The 23,160-nt window shown below is 40.3% G+C and overlaps 2 protein-coding genes across 5 annotated transcripts in view; one reads left to right on the plus strand and one right to left on the minus strand.

Annotated features, from left to right (window-relative positions):
• Window positions 1-23,160, minus strand: part of MED12L (mediator complex subunit 12L) — a 169,567-nt gene that overhangs the window by 46,212 nt on the left and 100,195 nt on the right. The window contains exons 16-22 of the mRNA XM_081008375.1: window positions 14,774-14,921; window positions 14,170-14,288; window positions 12,175-12,318; window positions 9,584-9,747; window positions 7,685-7,816; window positions 1,717-1,944; window positions 1,109-1,250 (exon numbers count right to left, since the gene is read on the minus strand). Of these exons, the coding sequence (XP_080864501.1) occupies window positions 1,109-1,250; window positions 1,717-1,944; window positions 7,685-7,816; window positions 9,584-9,747; window positions 12,175-12,318; window positions 14,170-14,288; window positions 14,774-14,921 (1,077 nt within the window). The remainder of the gene's footprint in view (window positions 1-1,108; window positions 1,251-1,716; window positions 1,945-7,684; window positions 7,817-9,583; window positions 9,748-12,174; window positions 12,319-14,169; window positions 14,289-14,773; window positions 14,922-23,160) is intronic.
• On the plus strand, window positions 344-22,294 carry P2RY12 (purinergic receptor P2Y12). Of its 4 annotated transcripts, XM_081008246.1 has the most exons (4): window positions 5,204-5,262; window positions 8,672-8,771; window positions 16,707-17,200; window positions 20,999-22,294. In XM_081008246.1, exons 3-4 carry the CDS (start codon window positions 17,075-17,077, stop codon window positions 22,016-22,018), a joined length of 1,146 nt encoding a protein of 381 aa, XP_080864372.1. In that variant the 5' UTR covers window positions 5,204-5,262; window positions 8,672-8,771; window positions 16,707-17,074; the 3' UTR covers window positions 22,019-22,294. The 4 variants fall into 4 exon arrangements, with proteins under 4 accessions (XP_080864374.1, XP_080864371.1, XP_080864372.1 ...); XM_081008248.1 differs by lacking the exons at window positions 5,204-5,262; window positions 8,672-8,771 and adding an exon at window positions 344-359; XM_081008245.1 differs by lacking the exon at window positions 8,672-8,771 and having other exon boundaries at window positions 5,202-5,262.

Raw genomic sequence — 23,160 nt, forward strand, 5'->3', positions numbered from 1 at the left:
TGTATGAACCCAGCTAGTCAGATAAGCAAGGCTGATGACATCGCTAGGTAGTGAAATCAGATTAGGCAGCATGGTGCTGGCCCTGAGAACAAATGAAAGAGTATTGTCCTTACCTAAGAAAAGGGAGGAAGGAAACAGCATGTCCCAACAGTTAAGGCAACCACAGCACAGCATAGTGAGACAAAGAAAGTCCATGCAGTTGTCACTGCAGTGAGAAATGTTCCTTGCGCTGCTGCACTGAAACAGCTTCATTGCCGCATGTTGTAGCAAGACAGGGAACCATGGCCTACTGCCCCAGTTATCTTCGTAAAGGAGAAGGAGGACATCTGAGGAAGTCTCTCTCCAATAGAAGGTTGCAGGTAAGGGTGTTTTGGGGGTGGGGGGTGGGAGGTGGGGGGTAGGTGGGGAACAGGCTAACCATCCCTGAACTAATTCTTAAACCATAGTTCTTAAACTAATCAGTGATGCAGTGAGAAATTGCATTAAAAGCAGACACAAGGGTATGCATGTAGAAGCCCATTATACCGGAAAAGGTCCATTGTTTATTTAAAGCTTCACTGCAGCATTGGCTGTCAGGCTGTCAGGACTGTGTATGTTAGTGAAGGGGCAAAACCATGGGGCCAAATATTATTTCTGAGCCTCCTTGGGGCTTACCTATGAGAGCAGAAAATATCTTATGTATGCGGGTGTTACGTCACATAGAGGACAAAAGTGACTGTCATCCCCTTTATTTCAAATAGTAAAATTCCACTGGTCTGCATAATCTGAGGCCTAGTTGCAGGCAGACTGCAGGAAGCCAGCATACATTCTATTAGATCCATTCCTGAATTTCTAATGAACATTAGTGGAAATGTCACAATGGTGGAAATAAGAGAAAATACAATGAGTTGTTCATAACTAAGTTATAAACTAAGTTTATAACGCTTCAAAATATTTCCCCCCTTTATTTCTTGGAATTGTTTCTACTTTGCTTCCAATATAAAATTATCAAAACATCTGCTATACAAAATTTAAAAAAACAAGGCTTGGTTATGTGATAATTCCAGATGGCCAGCCATAGCAAAGATATAGGTACTTATCTACTGATAGAAGCATTTTCTGCACTTACATCCACACTGCAGAGGAGGTCATTAAACCCCCAGACATGGTTTGACGAACAGCAAAGGGCTTTCAAGACCCCTAGCCATTCCGAGCTTAGCACTGTGCAGCAAGCGGTTAACTCTGCACACAAATTGGCAATGTCGTTGATTCTAGAAGAAAACAGAAAAGATAAATTAATGCTAATTGACTGACAACAAGATGTAGGTGTGTGTGTGTGTGTGTGTGTGTGTGTGTGTGTGTGTAGATGTATATGTGTATGTGTGTGTGTGTGTATTGCAGTAGTCATAGAATCATAGAATTGTAGAGTTGGAAGGGAACCTGAGGATTATCTAATCCAACCCCACTGCAAGGCAGGAATATGCAACTGTTGTATACAGGGATCAGACCTGCAACCTTGGTGTTACATCAGCACACTTTAACCAACTGAGCTATTAAGACCACCAGTATGCTCCTTAACCCAAACTAATCTGCACCTAGTGAGTCAAGACCACCCATAACGTGAGCGAGCAGCGCTCAGCTTTGTTTCCTTTTCACTAACATTTTTAAGAGGAGGGAGGGAGGGAGGGGAATTTAATGTTTTAAAGAGGCAGCTTGGTCTCTGCAATGTCACCTTACCTGCCTGTATCTTGGTGGCCCATGCATACATTCATCAGTGCATTACACACAAAACTATAGCGACTAGGTGCATTGTCATTCAAGATCTTGCCCAACATTGAATAATTGAGGCTGTGGATTGAGGGATTCTCAATAAAATCCAACATGAACTCTGGATCCCATAACAAGTTGGAGTTTGAGGGCTGAACATTGCTATAGATGGTTTGCTTCACTTTTGAGCAGGCACTACTAAAATAAAATAAAAGGGAAGAGTTAGGGAGGAAAATACAAACACTTTGCAGAATTCAGGTGTCTTTGGCCTATCAAATGTTTATTGAAATATGAGTTAAATAGCTACCCAATATTTTGTATTTTTCTCAGGTTACTAAGCACACTGGCTTTCAGATTTTAAGCACCTGAATGGGCTTGTCAAAGAAGTCAGATATATACCTACATTGGGAGAAAAATTGATTAGCCTAATTCTGAAGTCAGCAGTGCAACTGCAAAATCTGGGCATTGCAGAATCTTTTGGCTTGGATTAGATGCTCAATATGCTTTTTAGTTCATCACTCACAAAACTTCATAGTTCTCAAGCTGGATCTCAGTTTTAATCAGTGCAATAAATCATACAATTATGTCTAAATTAACCACAAAACTCTTCTAAAACACTTTTGTATTAGTAGTAACAGGAAAAACAACAGCAGTGCTTACCCTTTAAGCTTTAAATTTAAATCAAATGTTTTATGTACTGCCTGTTGAGCAGGCATTCCAAGACAGTGTACAGTAATATAAAAAATAATGCCAAAAATATACAAATTAAAATTAAAACCTAATCAAACCATCAGTGAAAAATACTTAAAATTCTATAGTGGCTAGTATTAATAGCCAACAACAGCCATGCTGAACAAGGAAGTTTTTAACATGCTGACACAGTAACAAAGTTGGTCCTCTCAGGTGAGACCATTCTAGAGTGTTGGTGCCACCACAGAAAAGGCCTTCCTCCTGGTTGTTGCCAGATGTATGCAGTAGCACAACTAGGGGAGCCTCTGATAATGTTTTCAGTATGCAAGAAGATCTGGATGTGAGATGTTCTGCCAGAATAATATATATATATACATACACAAGATGGAGAATGTACCTCAAGGAAGGACCCCTAGAGAGGAGGCCATTCTTCCACTGAGTGTCAAGGGCAACGGCAGTGCTGGAAGTCTACAGCCCTATTCTATGTGCAATGTCACTTCACATAATGTACAAAAGAAAGGTTTTGGCCAAGATTTCAGATTTTTTTAAATAAAAAGTGCCCAGAAACTCATTTACAGACTTCCTTCAAGCCCTCTGGGGGATGGGCAAGGGGAGGAATACAAAGAGAATGAATCAAGCTCTCAAATTAATCTTCAGCCTCTGGGCCTCCCAGTCTTGAAAAATCCTGATCACGACCACCTGCCCCTGCAATAATTAACAGCTGACAAATCTACAAATGTACTCTCTGTCCAGTGTTCATTCAAAAGGCTGGTTGCAACTGGGTAGTTCAGGGTGTATTCAGCTTGGAAGGACCCCAACCTCATGCTCATAATAAACACATATGAAGGCTCTTTTCCTTCTTTAAGTTATGTGAAATGTTTTGTGAAATGAAGCAGGCAGATTAAGAATTACTATGATTCCCAAAATGCCAGTGCTACGATACTGGAGTTTGAACTAAAGCAGCATTCCAATACTACAGAAACATCCAGTCCAGTCCCAAAAGTGATAACAGGAGAAAACAGTACCGGTGGTACATTTGCAAAAAGAATCCTCCGTACCACCACCCCCTGCCCCCAACCCCCACAATGTACCAATACTGCATAACAGCTCCAAAAGATGTGGGCAAACGTAATACTAGGGCTGAATCTAGACACACGAAGAAGTGTTTCAGTTTAAAGCATTGTAAATTTAAACAGGGAAAACAGGTGGAGAAAAATGGGATTCCACGTCACCACCTGGTGGCACAAAGGTATATTGCACATACACACATATAAATCGCTTTTTCTTTACCCATCTAGCTGAGTCCTTAGCAATATCATATTTGTTGATAGGATCTAGGCAGGCTTCCTAAAACTTAGCCCTCCAGATGTTTTTGGCCTATAATTCCCATGATCCCTAGCTAGCAGGACCAGTGGTCAGGGATGATGGGAACTGTAGTCTCGAAACATCTGGAGGGCTGAGTTTGAGGAAGCCTGATCTAGGGGGTTCTGGCATTACTGGTTTGGAGCAGTAATGAAACTGCAGTAATGAAACTGCCCTATCCAAGTGATTTGACTAACCACAGCAGCAGCAGCTGGGTGATCACTAATATTCACAGACCAAACAACAATGCTCCCAGGTACATGATGCCCTTGTTGCTTTCTTCCATTGTCCAGAGGCTCAGACTGTTAGTCACACTTTGGACACATTGAAAGAAGTATGAAACCATGGTTAACTTGTCCCATCTATTTCAACAGGACCTAGGTGCAATTAACTTGAGTTTTGCTCCAACCAATATATGCCAATTCCACAGAGATTAGTCTCTCAGAGCAGCTTATATGCAGTTTCCTCTAAAATATCATTACTGATACACCATTGGTTCAAGCGAGACCTGAAATCACGATGTGCTTTTAGAGTGCTGAATGGACAGAATCAGGGCCAGCCCGCCAAAGAGGCACAGTGAGGCAGTGTGTGGGGGCTTCACCTGGCTGTCTCCAAACGTCAGGGGGGGGCAGAGTGAGGAGGCACAGGGGGTCCTGCCTCATGTGGCAAAATATCCTGGGTCAACCCCCTGGACAGAAGTGTTATGTGCCACAGGTGCCAGCCCATGGCCAGAACAGTGTGGAAGCAAGTTGTTCCATGGATGGAAGAGATAAGATAAAGTAACAAGCAGTAGAAGCCATAGTGATGCAAATTATAAGGGAAGAGGAAGATGAGATAGAGCCAAGTCTGAAAGCAATGTTTTCTCTGCATTGTGGGGCACAGAAGAGAGTGGGTAGATGAAGGCAGGAATTGGTGTCTGTCTAAATCAGGAATGGAACCTATTTGTCATTGATTAAAATTTGATTGTCCCACACTTTGATGTAAAAACTTTAACAACAACACTTTTTAAAAATCAGGAATAGAGAACTCCGTGACCTTCCAGATACTGGACTCCAAATTCCATCAGCCAAGTGTTATTCTTTCTTAAATAGGAATAGCAAATTTGTTAGCTTCTGCCTTGCCAAACAGCCCTCATGCTTTCTCAGTCACAGATTTTATGAAACACTTCGAATGCTCCTTAAAGACAACTTGTTTATACTGGAAAATTTAGAGCGTTGCAACAGTACTTTTTTTTAAAAAAAGCAAGCCACTAAACGCTGCTGGATCACAATGGGCTTTTTTCATGACAAGTTCTGGAAGATTTTGAAGATACAATTCATACAGAAAATGAGACAGTTTATTCTTTAAAAGGGGAAGTTTAGTTAAAATTGCAATGCTTAAATAGGAAGTCACAGGCTTTTTACATGCGAACTGCATGGGACATTTTGTACAGGGGAAAGGCTAAAAGCCTGAAGTAAGATATAGGTAAGACTCAAACTTCAAATAAATTTCAAATGTTAAGATATTCAATGTTTTACTCTGTGTGGAAAGCCATGGGCTTATTAGAAAGCTATTTTAATATAGCAGGGAGAATGACATTGGACACTTCTGCTTACAAATCTACTGCAATTGCTCATCAGAGATAATACGGGAGTTTTCTAATGATTTGACTGGAAACTTAAAGGCACAGCTCCTCAAAGCAGCAAAGCCAAAATTCATACAATTAAGTCAAGTGAATTAACTCTTACGTGAGTTAAAATACAGTAAGATTAAATGTCTTCAGTATAAAAGCACTAGGTTTTTTGCTGTTTGAAGTGTAAAGATGGATTAAGCCTTCTATTTCAAGTAGTGAATTGCAGTAGGCAATAGATATAGGATAACAAAAAATAAAGCACTTCTCAAATTATTCTGTGCCTTTGCTTTACTAAATAAATTCTTCTATTTATGGAATATCACCATTTGGAGACCAGGACTTCTACCTATTTAAGTATGGGCACACTTTCTGAAGACACCAAATCTGTAGGTTAAATAGGCATAAAACACAGAAATCATTCAAGAGAATAAAAATTTGAGACTGAAATTCATTATAGTAATATACAAATTTAAAAGTGTACCAATCCTGGTTTCTAGGAAGAGGTTGGGGCATTTTACAATCCTGGGTTCTGGGGAAAATCTGTCTAAATTATTAAATTATAATTTTCTAACATTGTAGTAATTTAATAACACTGCATTATACAGTGTTTTGGTCTGGTTTGGAGGCATACATCTTGGCTTATTAAGACAAGATAAGGATGAGCCTTGTGCCCAAACACTCAAAGCAACTTCAAACTATGGTTTAAGGTGTGATTTTGTTCTAATCCCAGTAATCATAGTTCCCCTGCTTGGATGAAATGGGAAACAATGGTTAATCAATCCTGGAAGTCTTCAATTTTAGTGCACCTGAAAGAGAAGGGGGGGGGTGCCTCTCCCTCCTTCATGTGCACCAGCCAAATGAGGGAAGGTGGGCAGCTACCATGGAGAGGGTCTTTTCAGTGATGGTGCCCCTGTTACAAAGCATGCTCCACTGAGATGCTCCCCTGACAACTACATTGTGGTGTTTAGGGCCACCAGATGAAGACCTTTTTCATTTCCCCAAGGATCTTGTGTTCTAAAAATATGTTCCAGTGTTTTTTAAATGGGGAGTCTACCATTTCTCTTGTTGCCACCCTCCAATTTCTATTGGGGGTGGTAAGTGGAGAAAAAGCCTCAGATTTTCTCAGGACTGGGTGGGCTTGTATGAGTCCATGGGGCAGTGAGCAAGATACAGTGGTACCTTGGTTCTCAAACTTAATCCGTTCAGGAAGTCCATTCCAAAACCAAAGAGTTCCAAAGCCAAGGCACGCTTTCCCATAGAAGAGAGAGAAGAGTTTGGATTTGATATCCCACTTTATCACTACCCTAAGGAGTCTCAAAGCGGCTAACATTCTCCTTTCCCTTCCTCCCCCACAACAAACACTCTGTGAGGTGAGTGGGGCTGAGAGACTTCAGAAAAGTGTTACTAGCCCAAGGTCACCCAGCAGCTGCATGTGGAGGAGCGGAGACGCGAACCCGGTTCACCAGATTACAAGACTACCGCTCTTAACCACTACACCACACTGGCTATTAGAAAGTAATGCAAAATGGATTAATCCATTCCAGACTTTTAAAAACAACCCCTAAAACAGCAATTTAACATGAATTTTACTAACTAACAAGACCATTGATCCATAAAATGAAAGCAATAAACAATGTACTGCAGTCACACAATCAATCAATCAATCAATCAGTAGCTGAACTGGGTTCCACACAGTCACAAAAGCAAAACAAAAAAGCAAAAAAACAAAAAAGCAAAAAAAAAGAAGAAGCAAAAACAGACAGACCTCAGAGTAACACTCAAAATGGAAGTGTGGCACTCAAAACAGAAGTGTAGCACCCAAAACATTCAGCTTCCGAAAAAAGTTCGCAAACCGGAACACTTACTTCCAGGTTTGCAGTGCTTGGGTTCCAAGTTGTTTGAGTACCAAGGCATTTGAGAACCAAGGTACCACTGTACTGCATTCAAACAAACACATTAATTTACATCAATAGGGAAATGAATGGGTGGCTTGGGGACAAAAGTTCTCCCCAGACTGTAACACACAAACATGTCTACAAGTAAGCCCCACCAAAAATAACTGCTTAGATGAAACCAGGGGTAGAAACAAGTTTTCGAGTTTTCAAACTAGAACCTGCTTTGTAGGAACAGAAATAAAAACAGGCGAAGGCAGAGAATATATACAAGGCAGATAATGAATACAAGGAGCAATTAATATATCAATGTATGTTAATGTAAGAATACACACCAACTTTTTAGATCAAATTTTGAAAAGAAGAGCTTGCGGCTACCAACCTGAAAAGATCTCCAAATTTGCTTCTGAGATGGCTACAGGACATGTAGAGATCATAGAGATAGGCTAAAATACATCTTTCTGGGGAAGAGCATTCTGATGGATTAACAACGTGTTTGACAACACCACATAATCTGTAAAAAGAGAAGAAAATCATTCAGAGTTGATGACAGGGAGAGTGGTATAGTCCCTTCATATATTTCAGAGCTGAGAAGTTTAACACTGTGTGTTTCTAAATCACCATTCTGAGCTACCAAGCTAAAGGAGGATGCTGTTTACATCTCATCCTATATAAAGAGCTTACTTTCCCTTTTATCTAACCATCACTTTTTTTCCAATGCACTTGGGAGTCCTTCAGATTATTTAGTAAAGAGAAAAAATGCACCATGGACTTCCTACCTACTGGCGTGGGGCTTTAATTAATTTGATCCTCTTTAGAGCCTAATAATTGTGGTACTTAAGTGGAAGGAGATGAGCATGCCTAACACACAATTCTCATCAACCTCATAGAATACAACAATTCTCAAGATTCCTTCAGAGGAATCTATTAGTATTAAACGAGCTCCAAAAATAAGTAGAAGATGTGTAGTTTTAAGGAAAATAAACTGAAGCACCATTATCTAAATGCCAGTAATCAAAAATTTCCTAATGGCATGAATTCATCCAACAAATCCCAGTATAAGTCCCTTTACTAATTACATTTGAATTCCTGAAGGAGTTCAGAGCATTCACAGAAAGGAGTTCACAGCAGGCACACGGCCAGCTCCTCAGGGAAGGTGAGGCTACATGCACACTAACCGATCTGAACCACAAAAATGTAAATTTTCTCAATCCAGAATCATCCCTGCTTATCCTCAACATGCTGTGTTCAACCTAGATTGATTCTAGATCCTGTCATCATAAGGCTAGGTGGGGTTACTTGATACATGTTTGGAAACTTTCCCCTTGATTAGGTTATCTACTCCTTTTCCTCCCTGCACATGCCTCAGGTGAATGAAGAAGGAAGCGGCAACAGCATATACACATTAGTCCGGTGGCCCACCCATTGCTGGGACTGCCAAATCTGTTTTCACCTGAACACACTGCAGGGTAATGTATAACCAATCTGAAATGCGCTTGTATTTATTAATTTTTTTGAATGAAATTAGATTTGCAGGAACAACCTCGATCAAGGTTGTGTTTGGACTATGTAGAATAATAATACAGTGGTACCTCGGGTTAAGAACTTAATTCGCTCTGGAGGTCTGTTCTTAACCTGAAACTGTTCTTAACCTGAAGCACCACTTTAGCTAATGGGGCCTCCTGCTGCCGCCGCGCCACCAGAGTGCGATTTCTGTTCTCATCCTGAAGCAAAGTTCTTAACCTGAGGTACTATTTCTGGGTTAGCGGAGTCTGTAACCTGAAGCGTATGTAACCTGAAGCGTATGTAACCCAAGGTACCACTGTACTTCTACTCACATGTTCACTGGGTGGAAGGGGTCCACACCACTAGACTGAAGCTGGTCATCTGTGTTTATGGTTAATAGTTTCTGCTGGCTCTGCTTATATTTCATTTTGTTTCGTATGTAACCCGAGGTATAATAATAATAATAATAATAATAATATTTTTTTTTATTTATACCCTGCTCAAAAAGCAATTTCCCCAGTCTTCACTGATTCTATAACAAAATGTCATGTATATGCAGCCTGAGAGATAAAGGTGCATCAGGTATATTCCCGTTCTTTACTATAATGGCAACAGCAATGTACATTTGCATTCCTGGCTATACAAAAGTTTTGTGTTTACCACAGACTTTTCAAGCAAGACTAAACACTGTTTGCAAACTGAGAATGCACTAATTCTAGCATGTAAGAAAGCTATTAACATTGTGAAGTCTTAGAAAAATATTACCACTACAAACCCTTCAAAAACCTGAGCAGTTTGGTCTGGATTCAGAATGAGGCAAGCATGGTAATGTCTCAGGACAGCAACGATGCAAACACACAATCCTGTTGTGTAACTTCCTGCCAAGCTGGAGGACTTCAAAAGAAGCTCAGCTTCCACCACACTCAGCTCATTCAGCAGCTGAAATTAAATATATACATATATATGTCTTGGTTACATAAGCCTCCCAGGCCCCCCCCAAAAAAAACATAAAAGGAAAAAAGTATTAAAGGCAGATATAATGATGCAATGCCTCCTTCCTGCTGTAAAGGAGTAGAAACATGGAAAGGAGATAGAAAAAGCACAACACTGTTTTTCATCATGATAAAAATCATTATGTCTAGACCTGGGTTCAGGTTCCTAAACATAGGAAATGAAATGTAAGCAGCCTTCAAATAAGTTACTGTAGAAGTGCAGGAGATTTTGTTTTGTTGCCCTGGAAAAACCCTTGGCTTCTTCCATCTCCATGGAAGAAAAGCATAGCATCTGAAGCAGTTCTTTAAAAATATAAATGAAAACTGTTTGATATAGCAGCTTCTTCACAAAGGGTTTTAGTGTGAAGTACCTTAAAGTAGGGGTACAACTTAGCTCAAGCACTGTAAGAACTGGTTTGGCTCTGCAATTGCTACTCAAGTCATGGGCAGAGCAATCCAAATCGCTGGTCCACCACGATGGACAGGGTTGGATAAGGCAGAAGTGTCCCAGCTTTTGACACTGGAGGCGCTCTCCCATCAACAAGGAGGCCCTTCCAGTGAGAAGTCCCACAGCAGAACCAACCAAATTGTGGATGAGCAGAAGCTACCACTGGTGGCATTTGGGGAATGGGGATGGGCAAGCACAGGAGCTGCTAGATCATGTGCCAACCATGCCACTATGCTGTGACAGCAACAAGACTTCCACTTGCCCAGGAAAACCTGCTCTTTACTGCTGAATCGGAGCAAACCTTGGGTTTTCCATGGATTTGATGTTTGCTCTGATTTAGCACGTAAGAGTGGATTTTCCTAGGTAAAGCGGTGAAGCAAACAGAAAACCACTTGGACCCAAGCCTAGAAAGCATGGGACAAGCGGAAAGCTTTCTGTGCACAGGGCTTTGCAAGTGTGGACGAGCCCTGAGTGCTGAAACAGTGAATGAGTGTTCTTGCCTGACACACCTCCACCCTGGCCAGCACAAGCAGAGGGGCTATTGAAGCAGCAATGGCTACACTGCTCCGTCAAACCACACAATTGCCAGCCAGGGATGCGGACTGACACCTCTGTGGCTTACTTGGCATCAGGTATGTGCACTTGACATTTCCGAACATATTTGATTCTCGTACTTTTTGCATAAAAGGGGAAACTGATATCATGTTATGTTAGGTGCAGGGCTGGATTTAGGTTTGATGAGGCCCTAAGCTACTGAAGGTAATGGGGCCCCTTTATATGTCCAGCTGTCCTTTGTCAACAACAAATTGTCGCTGTTTTTTTGTGTTGAATATATGCTATATGGTAATTTGTGGACCTAACAAGTACCTAAAGCCATTTGCACATAACAAAATATGTATTTTATCAAAGTAATTGATGTAGAAATGAGCAAACCAGTGATATTTTAGGGAGCAGGCTAGCAGGCGGGGTCCATTACTTACATCATAGGAGCCTACACAAAACAAAACACTGTTGCTGTATGTAGGTTTTATTTTATTTATTTTTTATCTTATATTTTGGAAATGTACATGCGGGATGTACATCCCCTAAGCTACAGCTTGTTTAGCTTATACATTAATCCGGCACTGGTTAGGTGCATTCACACTGGCTGTTTGCAGGTGAATTAGTGCTGGAACTACTGGGTTTATTGCTGTAGTGTTCAGTGCTTTTTTCCTGGGGGTACTCAAGAGTATGCTGTATGGGCAACTTTTTTTTTCTAGAAGAAAAGCACTGGTAGTGTTTGAACCTGACCAAGAGAAGTTTGGTATGAACTTTTCTTCTCTGCCTCGGGCAGCCTTAGTTCATTCCTAATATTTCAGTGTGGACCGTACAGAATGATACTCTAAAGTAGTCTATTGCTGAAGTTTTTGCAAACCAAATTACTATGCTTTGTAAATACAGGCGTGAACACACCCTAAAATTGAGCATGTTTACTTTGACCTAAGTTCAATGGACTTTTTTTCCTAGTAAGATTGTTTAACATCACAGCCTTAGTTTAAGGTTACCAGATGTCCCCATTTCCCAGATTTACAAATCAGTCCCCTAACAAAATCCATTGAAGTTGAAAAGTATCCCTGGATTCATTGATTTACAAATCAATCCCCTAACAAAATTTACAAATCAGTCCCCTAACAAGATCCATTGAAGTTGAAAAGTGTCCCCGGATTCATTGAAAAAAATCTGCTAACTTTACCTTTGTTACATACTGCAAAGCACTTACTGTTATTGGTGCCAATTGTGGGGGTGGGGGGAACCGATTAGGCTTTTTTGCGCTGAAATTCTAAAGAACATTACTGTATTTTTTATTGTTTTATTTGTGAACGAACTTCGAAGCTGCTCTTAAAGCTGGGATGGAAATAATTTAAATGAAGAAATAAGTCCCATTACCTGAACAGCAAAGTCAATAAGCCCATTGATATTTAAAGCAGGCTCCATTAGATCAAAGATAAGCTGTATGTGGTGAGCCAATGGAAGATGATATGATGTCCCTGAAGCAAAACTAGTAATCTGTTCCAGAACATTGTTGGAGATCTGTTTAAAAAAATAAATAAAAATGGAACTGCCAGTAAATTAAAGCACTGCACCAGCTGACGTACCATCATGCCTACAATCACATTCATTTGATTTGCTGTTTTGGATCATTTCCCTAAAGCCACAAACAACAAGCGCAACAACAAGTCTTCTGTATCCTGTCCTCCCCCATGAGTCCCCAAAATCTGCTCCAGAGGATCTCACCACCTTTTGGAGGGTAGAAGGAACAGGAATGGGAGAGGAAACTCCATTGCATGCACCAGTGAAGCTACAGCCACTGGATACGGACCTGAAATTTTACATACATTTGCCATCCACACACCTGCCAACTGAGAGTAGCAGCTCATGCATCTAGTTCACGAAAACCTATGCCATAACCAAATCCAAGGTGTCAGAAGACCCTTCGCTATTTTTGCCAAAACAGTCTAACGGGGCTACCCGGTGATGTAGTGAGGAGGGAATGCAGGTGAATGCTGCTCCAGGACTCTCCCCCCCCCCCACAGCAGGAGCAATAACAACATCTGCCAGAGCATCGGGGTAATTGATGGCTCCTGCTTATTCTGACTAGTGAATACAGTGTTAATGAAGCTTGCAAATTTAGCACAGAGGAAGTCAGAGAATGAGGAAATCCACCCAAAAGAGGCTAGATACTTCTTTCCTTTTCATTAATGGGGTTCCTACTTCATGCTACCTGCTTAAATGGGAACACCTCTTTGCATGACCGTTTGTATTTCTAATTGAAATCTAAAGGTCACTTTTCAGCTGGCTAAGGATAGTGCTAATGGTCTTCCTCGTGAAATCCTAGAATTGTTCCAGTCTTTCTTGCCTCCACTTCAAAGTGCACATAAGGAAGTTATTAATGTGCAATGCATCCCAAGAAAACCACTGCTCCAAGATAGACTAACACAGTTGATCCTGAAATAAGAGATTGCTTGCCTAGATTTCTGATTTATACACTGATTGCCAAAACATAGTGGAAGAACTCCCGATAAAAGCTTGCAAATATGCAGCATCTCTTTACCAATTCATTTGACATGCCGGCAAGAACCTCCAGCTTTTACTGACTGACTGTGAGAGCCTTTGGAATTTTGAAATCTGGTTCTGGCTGTTTTTTCACGTGGCCAACGTATGTATCAACACATTCTTAAAAACATAGCAGCTGTGGAATCTTACTTAAAGAGACATGTGGTGGAGACCATTAGCCACAGTTTACATAGTGATTATATGAATTGTCATTAAAAGGCTCTATGAGGCATTCCTGGGGCAAAATAAACCATATGTGATTGCAGACTGAATTCTCTACAGATTTAGCAAGATACTAGTCAGGCTGCTCTGTAAGCCTGGAACTTCTTCCCCCTTCTTCCTCCCTCCCACCCACCCTTCCAAAGCCAGACTGAAGAATCTCTTTGCAACACATTCCTTTAGGAATGCATTTTCTGAAAGCACACAAAACGCCCATTCATACTGTGTGTATACCAAGCTTCCTGTACCTCCATTAATTCTTGTCCATTTGATGTTCTCCTCCAAATCACCACACACCTTCCCCTCCCTCAATCCAATTTTTCTCATACCATGGACACTCCAACAACTATGAGAAAATCTAGACTGAGGGGCAACAAAATGTTGGAAAGTGACGAGTTGGAGGAGAACCTTATATGGACAATGGATAATTAATGCAGGTACAGGAAACTTACCATCCACATTAAACAACAACATGGATGAGCCCCAAATCTCTACTCTTCCATCTTCCTCCTTCCCTCCCACTTTTCTCCTGTTCATGCACACTTTATATTACGACTGAAACTTCAACACAGAAATGGAAAAGATTGCAATTTCTACAGTGGAAAATACCTGACATGTCACTTGATGCTGATCGAAGTATGAAAGCTGTTGCAGTTTTGTAAACACAGTCTCTAATGTCGGAAAGGTTTCCTGTTTGTTCTTCCTGACTTTCTGCCCTTCTTCTCCAGCTAAAACATTTTTTGCACAGTTTACGGCAAAGTCTAATCCAACAAAGATTTATTTGAGAATAAAAAACATAAATTTTCATTGCATGCAACATTGGCAGGGGAAAACTGCAAACATATTCTATATTTAGAACGTCATTGTTTTCTTTAGAAGACTGAACTAAACTAAATATTTTTTTAAAAAAATAGCAAACAAATTAATTTGGTTCTAAAGCTTGAGCATGAGAGTGCAAGTTCTTATCAAGAAGGCTATTAACACCGAAACATATTTAAGTTGTTTAATGTGTCATGAAAGACAGCCATAAATATAGCTTAATTAGTTTATGTGTCATGCTACATGAAAAACAACAGAAAATATTTGGCTGCCTTGAACAGGATAATTCAGACATGATGATTCTGCAGAGTTCATAAGGGTGCTTCTTATAACTCCCTCTATCCTGGTTTTAAAAGGACAATGAAAGCTCAGCAATGGGCATTAGGGTAATTACCACTTGTTTCTGTAGTGCTTTTCTTATTTAGGATTTTCAAGATATCTTTGGTTATCTTCTTTAACTGATGCCTTGCCTCTTCACGTTCCTTGCCAACACCATAAAGAAGAATCATGCGCTGGTTACATTCATGACTTGAAGATTCATCCTTTTAATCAAAGAGAAAATACAATAAATCAAGAGCAAGCTGGACAGGAAACAGAAAACAGTGATATCTTAGTAAAGAACTGTGAGAATAATGTAGTAGGACGAGGTAACGTTGGATGAAAAGCTGTTGAAAAAACAAATCGGAGCTTTGCTTAACATGTTGAAAAGTGTATCTCAGGGACTTACATAAAGAGAAAGCAAATCTTAACCAAGTGTAAATGTCATTTATTTGTTTATTACATTTATATCCTGCCTGTCCTCCAAGCAGCTGAAGGTAGCAAATGGGTTGACCTCCTCCCTATTTAATCCTCTCAACAAACCTGCGATATAGATTAGGATGAGAGACAGTGGTATCCCAGCGACTCCAAGGTCAGCCAGTGAGGCTCATGGCTGAGTAGGGATTTGAATCCTGGTCTCCCAGGTCCTAGACCATTTTTCTAACCACCACACCACTGCTGCACACATACTTGTATATAAAAAAGAGGTGCATATACAAACAGAATGCACACATTGCTTTCGCATTTCATTACTTTAACTGAATTCTATTCTTTTCATAAGTCACTTCTCTTTTTATCTATTCAATACATGAAATTAACCACAGGGGAGGAGGTCATTTTGAACGGGGGTTCCGTTCCTGACCCCCTTGCACATCGGCAGAGCGTGCATAAGCCTGCGCTGTGCCATTTTCAGGCCACTTCCAGTTCAGCAGTGATGAGCATGTGCGTGGTCTCGTGTCAACCAGACACGCATAATATGGCCACGGCTTGCACTACTATTAAATTCCACCTATTTGTAACTGGAGGATTGCCAAGAAAGCCCAACTTGGTTACATCTCATTTCCAAAAGAGGACATTCTCAGAAATGAGTGGATTATTTGCAGGGAAGCAAATACATACATGGGCCTAGTACATAAAGCTCTAAACAACATGGAACCCAAGTACACCCCAGACATTGCCTTCTCCAGCTACTGCCCCATCTATCTATTAAAATCTGCTGAGAATGGCCTACTTATTATTCTGACTATAACTTCTGTTGGGCAGGCAATGACACAAGACAGGGCATTCTCGGTGGTGGCCCCTCACCACAACTGTGGAACTCCCTCTCAAAGGACACTCGGTTTCCCCCCACCTCCATGTTAGCCTCATTTAAGCATTAACTGTAAACAGAAACAAAAACCACACAGCCAGCCCCTTGGAACGTGATTTATTTTCTTGATGTTACTGCATTTTGTATATTTATTTTATTTATTTGTATATGTCTCCAACACTCTAACCACTCTATGCCATACTGGTTTATGATGTTATGATGCTGTTAACATCTTCTTTTTAAATTGCATCATTAGCCACCCTGTGCCCCTACTGGGAGGAAATGCAGGATACAAGTATGAGGAATAATGGTAGCCCTGGCTCTGAAGAGGTGTCCAGTTTTCTCAATTTCCAGACTCCTGTTCTGTTGTAAATTTCTCTTGAGGATTTTAAAGTGTTAAGGAGGTTAGTTTCTGCATAGTGCAGATCAATAGTAATCTTGTTCAGTTTGCACAGGGACGGATGAGTTCTACAGAAATACCATCTCTTTAAAGTGATAAAAATTGCCCTAGCAACTGTTGCCTAGGCAAACAATACTCATTTAAAAAAAGTATGGCACTGCATCTATTCTGAAAGGGATGTAACCTTATCTTCCACAAATCAGAAGGACATTTATTATGTTAATGTGGTTAAGTTGCACAACCTAGTTCCTGCCAAAAAGCTTTTAAATTACATTATGGTGTGTGCTTTTTGTTTTGCAGAACTGTTACTTAGCTGATTTACATTGGAGGGCGAATGCCAGAATCTACTAAAGCTGATCTCAGAACTGTTCTAGGGGAGCACCATAGACTTCAGTGTGTCTACCTTGGAATAATGGGATTGTACTTTGCAACATATACATATTCTTTTCTTAACTAAAAAAATATATATTTCCTTTCGGGAGAAAGAAACTGAAGCTGTCACTCGGAATTTGAAACTGCCTCTATTCCAGCTGCTTAAAATCAGAGAGCATCCTAAGGACTTAAGCCCAGTACTTCCTCTTTGCCTGTTCTGATTCACTCGCTTGGGCTGCTTTCTGCATGGGACGGATTTTTTTTGCTGATGAAGTCTACTAAGTGAATATTGCCTCATGACAATCAGTCACACACCTAGACAAAAAGAGAAGACAACTGAGAACAGCACACTTTCACTTCCAGCAAATGCAACCATCCAAAACAAGAAAGCCCAAGTCCTCTTTTTTCTGCAGCTGATCAAGGTAACTTTATAATTTCTACTGTAATTTTTATTTGCCCCTGCATTCTGTACATCAGCCAGTTACTTATTTTCCTGCTATGTTTCATGCAAACTTTATTGTGCTATATATATATATTTAAGTCCTGCAGTGTCTAAAAAGGCACGAAAGCTACAATGCTTGTGTGCCATGTTTTGGTGTAAAATGCTAGGCAACTATCAGTCGTAGAATTTACAGAGGGCCAAGTATGCAACTATCATTTATAGAGGTCAAATATATTTAATGTGACTATCACCTGCACTTATAGCTGAAAGCGAACATGAAACATTCCTGTTTCAAACAGTAATCTATTTAGGCTATATCGATAATGCAGAAAAGGGGAAAGAACACAAACATAAGCTATATTTTACATGGTTGTAGACATTCTAGTTCGAAAGCACACCAAAGTGCAAGTAGAAAAATAGCAACCGCTCCAGCGGGAAGGTAAATGGCGTTTCCGTGCGCTGCTCTGGTTCACCAGAAGTGGCTTAGTCATGGTGGCCACATGACCCGGAAGCTCTACGCCGGCTCCCTCGGCCAGTAAAGCGAGATGAGGGCCGCAACACCAGAGTCGTCCGCGACTGGACCTAATGGTCAGGGGTCCCTTTACCTTTACCTAGACATTCTAAAAGCATGCATACTGCCACTTCTCTGCTCGCTTGTTCTTGAAAAATTCCACATAATATTAAAATAGCTTGGGCACTTCTATAGTTTCTAATGTTTTCTGCTTGAAAATGTGTGCTGAGCAGATTTTGTAATAAAGCTACTGTAAGATGAGGAGTGAAGCTGCATGGAGCTAATCACCTTATAAATATTTTGACATCTCCAGGTAAGTAGCGTTTTTTATTCACCCACTCCTGGCTGCACATGCTGGTTGCTGCAAATCAGGTCTGCCCTTCTGCAGAAATATATGTTTTTTCTATGCTCTCCCTATACAATTCAGAAGCAAATGCTTCCCCCGATGGGAACCATTCTCTGAATACACATAAAAGTACAAATCAGAAAGCCTAGGATAAACCTCTTCTATGAGTACAGTAGACATTTATGAGTGGCCAAAAAAGAGAGAGAGAGGAAATGCGTCACCAACAGAGAGGGCAAAAGGTGAAACAGATCCACACGAAATTTGCATGTGCTGATTCATATTCCTTAGATGAAAATTTCGAAAGAATTCATATAACAGAAATACAACAGAGCTCATCACAGTGGAGAAGACTGTAACCAGAGTGCTTGCACAATCCAGGTGGTAACAGTGGCTGGGCAACTTCAAGGCCCCTTCTCTTCCTTGTTTGTCACCTTGACTCGACACCTTGTTCGCCTTCAAATAGAGGACACCCTCTGATAGATACATGCTGTATCTCCTTAATGCTTAAGGCTCCTCGAAAAAAACCCTATTCATTGATTTAACATTCATTCTTATTTTCTTGTAATTCTTAGATTGTACTTTTATTATTTGTTGTGAGGCGGTTGTAAGCCTATGAGCATTCATCTTGCATTTTTCCTGAGTTTGCTTGCTTGTTGTCTTATTAATCATTCATCATTCCTACACTGTTCAAGGCACTTCCCAGTCAGTTTCCAAACAAGAAGTCAGGGTGTGTTTTTTTTAAAAAAAAAAAATGGATCTGCTATGCTAGGACAATAGTGCTTTAACTGAGTGAACCTAAATTTACAGTATGATCTGGGCCCCAGGCCCCACCCCGCAAAATGCTGACAGTCTGGAGGCACCCTTTGTCGTTCAAAAATGTGTCCAGTGGATGCACATGGAAGACTCAGTTGAATGGAGCCCTCCCAACTCCATGAGCCATGAATCATATCTAATAGTTTACAAAGAATACCTAGATAATTCCCATTTTGCTCCTATTTTGGTTCGAGTCGAGGCAACAAACCATGCCATAATCCCTGGCTTAGCATTATGTCCAAACTAGAGGTTGAGGTTTGTTTCACTGCAAACAAAATACACAATGGCTGTACTCTTTGGAGGCATTATGCTTCTGAATTCCAGTTCCTGGAACTGCAAGGGGAGAAAGTGTTACTGAGCTCAGAACATGCTTAGAGGCTTTCCATAGGCATCTGCTGACCCCGTAAGAACAGGATGCTGAGTTAGATGAGTCATTTGCTTGAACCAGCAGTCTCTTCTACTGTTTTTATGTGAATTCAAGGTTTGTTCTTGGTTTACTAATTGGAACTTGGAATAAAAACAGCATTATGTCTGAACCGGAGACAGTGGCTTATTTTACTCCAAATTACATTTCTTTGTCTTGGCATTTTATTTTAGGTTAAAAACAAAGAGGAATGTCAGAGAATTATGAGTATCATTTTTTTCAAATTAAAAAGTCAATAGGAATATTAGTGTAAAATAATATAAACACTAAGACATTCTGAAACCACTTAATGTATTTATGCCATAATTTCAGGAGTCTAATATAAGGTTTCAACTTCCTTATCCAAGTAACATGGTTCACTGGCAGCACAATGTACACATGCCTGCTCAGAAGTTGGTCACACCAAGTTCTATAGGAGTTACTCCCACAGACATATGTATAGAATTGACCAGGCCTTTAAAATTGTTTGTGACTTAAAATCTGAGCTTTTAAGTCTGATGTGTGACTGGTTTTACCTCTTTGTCTGCAGGTTAACAAGTTTTATGCTACCATTTGTTTACAAATTATTGTATTTAAATGTTTTATTATTTTATTTCTTGTGAATCACCCAAAGGACATATGTTGTGGGTCCTAGTAAACAAATCTTGCTCTCCTCCAATCCATTCAGTAGAAACTAAGTCCAATAATATAAAGCCAAGGAGGGGAATTCAAGACTAAACCTTCATTTGGAAATAAATACATCAATGTGTGCACCAGATCTGTCATTCCAGTAAGAGATACGTGTGTTCTTATTTAGCATCAACCACAAGGTGGCCCCAGCAATACACATAAAAGCTGGCCAGCGATAGCACAGTACTCTTGGAAATATACCGTATTTTTCTGTGTATAAGACTAAGTTTTTTTCCTTAAAAATAATGTCAAAAATTAGGGGGTGTCTTATACATGGGGGCGTCTTATAGATGGAAAAATATGATACTTTCCACTAAGACTTACACAAGAAGAAGTGAAAGTCGGGGAGGAAAGGTCTAGCTTAACATCACCTCATGTGGTTTACATCACCACATGATCTTCATCCATTTCAGTTCTGACTCCTTAAGGATTTGGACCAGTTTTAGCCCAGTTTCTAAGACACATCAGGAACTAATGGCAAAGTCTGCACCTCATCCTGGACGGAGTTTCTACTTAAAGTCTACACTTCCACAATTGAATGTGGGGAAGTCATCACCTTATTATAAAGGAACTTAACATTAGCACATCTTGTATTATTTAGATGCATGTGAGAAGGTTCACAGCCTCCCATGGCTCAAAATAGTGTGCTATTTGGAGTGGGGGACCTATCTGCAAGCAGGGACTTAGCCTGCTTTGATACAGTGGAAAGCTGGCGTGCACGTAGGCCAGTGAATCTTCCTGAAAGAATAGATTCCACCTTGATGCTTGGGTTGCTGAGACCAGTTTTGGAAACGTGAACGCAATGTGAAAAAGCTAGTAGGTAACTGCCATGTTTATACATAACAGATATGAAGTTTCTCTGTTATGTTTACTTAAGCATGCAGGTTGTCTGTGTTCTCTACCTCATAACATGGCTTTTTTATGCTTAAAAAGTTGTCCACATTTATTAAGTTCCACTGAAGATAATAACATTTGCTGAAATAATGTGACTTATCTGCTCCTTTTGCTTTGGTAGGAAGAAAATAAAGCCCAAATGAAACCAGAGTACAGCTCTCCTGGAAACTTCAGCAACTGCAGCACCACCAACAGGATGAATCAAGTTCTTTTTCCCTTGTTGTACACTTTTATCTTCCTTGTGGGTATCATTATGAACGGACTGGCCATGGGAGTCTTTTTCCAAATATCCAGCAAGTCAAATTTTATCATCTTTCTCAAGAACACAGTCATTTCCGACATCCTCATGATCCTAACATTTCCGTTCAAAATTCTCAGCGATGCAAACCTGGTGTCCTGGGAATTAAGAGGGTTTGTTTGCAAGGTGACGCAGGTAATATTTTACTTTACCATGTACATCAGCATTATTTTCTTGGGCCTTATAACCATTGATCGCTATTTGAAAACTGCCAGGCCCTTCAAATCATCAAGCACCAGGAATTTATCAGGAGCTAAGATTCTCTCCGCAGTTATCTGGATATTTATGTTCTCTCTGTCGCTTCCAAACATGATTCTGACAGACAAGGAGCCAACACGCGAGAACGTGAAGAAATGCGCTGACCTGAAGTCTGACTTTGGGCTACTGTGGCATGAAATTGTTAACTATGTCTGCCAGTTTATCTTCTGGGTTAATTTAGTCATCATTGTCGTATGCTACACACTGATAACGAAAGAACTCTACAAATCCTATCAAAGGACAAGACGCACCGGGCAAGCAAACAAAAAGACTGTAAATATCAAAGTTTTCATCATAATTGGTGTGTTTTTCATTTGCTTTGTGCCATTCCATTTTGCGAGAATTCCTTATACGTTAAGCCAAACAAGAGATGTTTTTCGGTGCTCCACCCAGAACACACTGTATTACATAAAAGAGAGCACCTTATGGCTGACTTCCCTGAATGCATGTCTGGATCCATTCATATATTTTGCCCTCTGTAAATCCTTCAGAAAGTCTCTCCTAAATGTACTGTGGAAATGTGCAACCAAAACAAGAGGAGATCAAAGTACAGAAACTACTGACAATGAAACGACACCAATGTAGACCAACAAGAATTTCATATAATACAGCCAAGGCTGTTTAGCACCCTCTTCAATACACACATTAGCTTTAGAAGTGAATCTGTGTTTGTGCTTCTACTGAAATCATGAATCACATGTAGTCTGTGATACTAACAACAAGCTGCTGAGTGAGAACATCACCTGCCTTTTCCTGTTTAATATAGCTACGGGACACTGGAAAAACAACAACTGGATGAGTTGGAAGAAGCGTTTCTAATACTAAAAGTGCACAAAATAAATTGATATTCATAAAAACACAGTTGCATGCTCTCCGAAGTCTGGTAATGTCATTAGTAGTTGCACATTCAATGGGCTGCTTCAGATCCAGTGCCCAAGGTTTTATGGGGATTCAGCAGCCTGCAATGGCAAAGTGGGAAGGGCAATTGTTGATTGCACCCAAAGTCACTAAAATTACATAAATAAGTAAAATTAAAGGGCCTTTTAGCTTAACACACATTTGGGCTTTTTAGAGTAGATCCACTGAAATTAATGGACCTAAGTTAGTCGTGCCCATTAATTTCAATGGGTCTACTCTTGAGTAGCATTGGATACAACCCTATATATCTTTCTGTCTCCCAGGTTTGTTTGTTTGTTTGTTTGTTTTTAAAAAAAGAAGAAGAAGAAGAAGAAGAGTTTGGATTTGATATCCCGCCTTTCACTCCGCTTCAGGAGTCTCAAAGCGGCTAACATTCTCCTTTCCCTTCCTCCCCCACAACAAACACTCTGTGAGGTAAGTGGGGCTGAGAGACTTCAAAGAAGTGTGACTGGCCCAAGGTCACCCAGCAGCTGCATGTGGAGGAGCGGAGACGCGAACCCGGTTCCCCAGATTACGAGACTACCGCTCTTAACCACTACACCACACTGGCTCTCAGCATTGTACTTTGGTTCTAGGATGTAGCTGTCACAATGATTTAACAATGGGGAATGTACAGAAGTTGTTTCCTTTTTCTGAATCACATCAGAGCCATCATTCTCTTGTTGCATGCTTGCACATTAACAAACAGCTTGTTGTAAACCAACTAGGACTTGCAAATGTGTCAAAAGTTCACTTTAAAATGAGTAATGCTTGAGCTTTATCAGACAGAGGCATTTAGGGAATAAAAATTATTCTGTCAGGACCGCAGC

This window comes from Podarcis pityusensis (assembly GCF_964106645.2).
Source record: "Podarcis pityusensis genome assembly, chromosome: 5".
In the NCBI taxonomy this organism is placed as follows: Eukaryota; Metazoa; Chordata; class Lepidosauria; order Squamata; family Lacertidae; genus Podarcis; species Podarcis pityusensis.

Coding starts and splice junctions, on each gene's coding strand:
- P2RY12 (XM_081008248.1), top strand. CDS start 17,075: ATGACAATCAGTCACACACCTAGACAAAAAGAGAAGACAACTGAGAAC. Junction 17,201..20,998: donor TTTTTCTGCAGCTGATCAAG/GTAACTTTATAA, acceptor TTGCTTTGGTAG/GAAGAAAATAAAGCCCAAAT.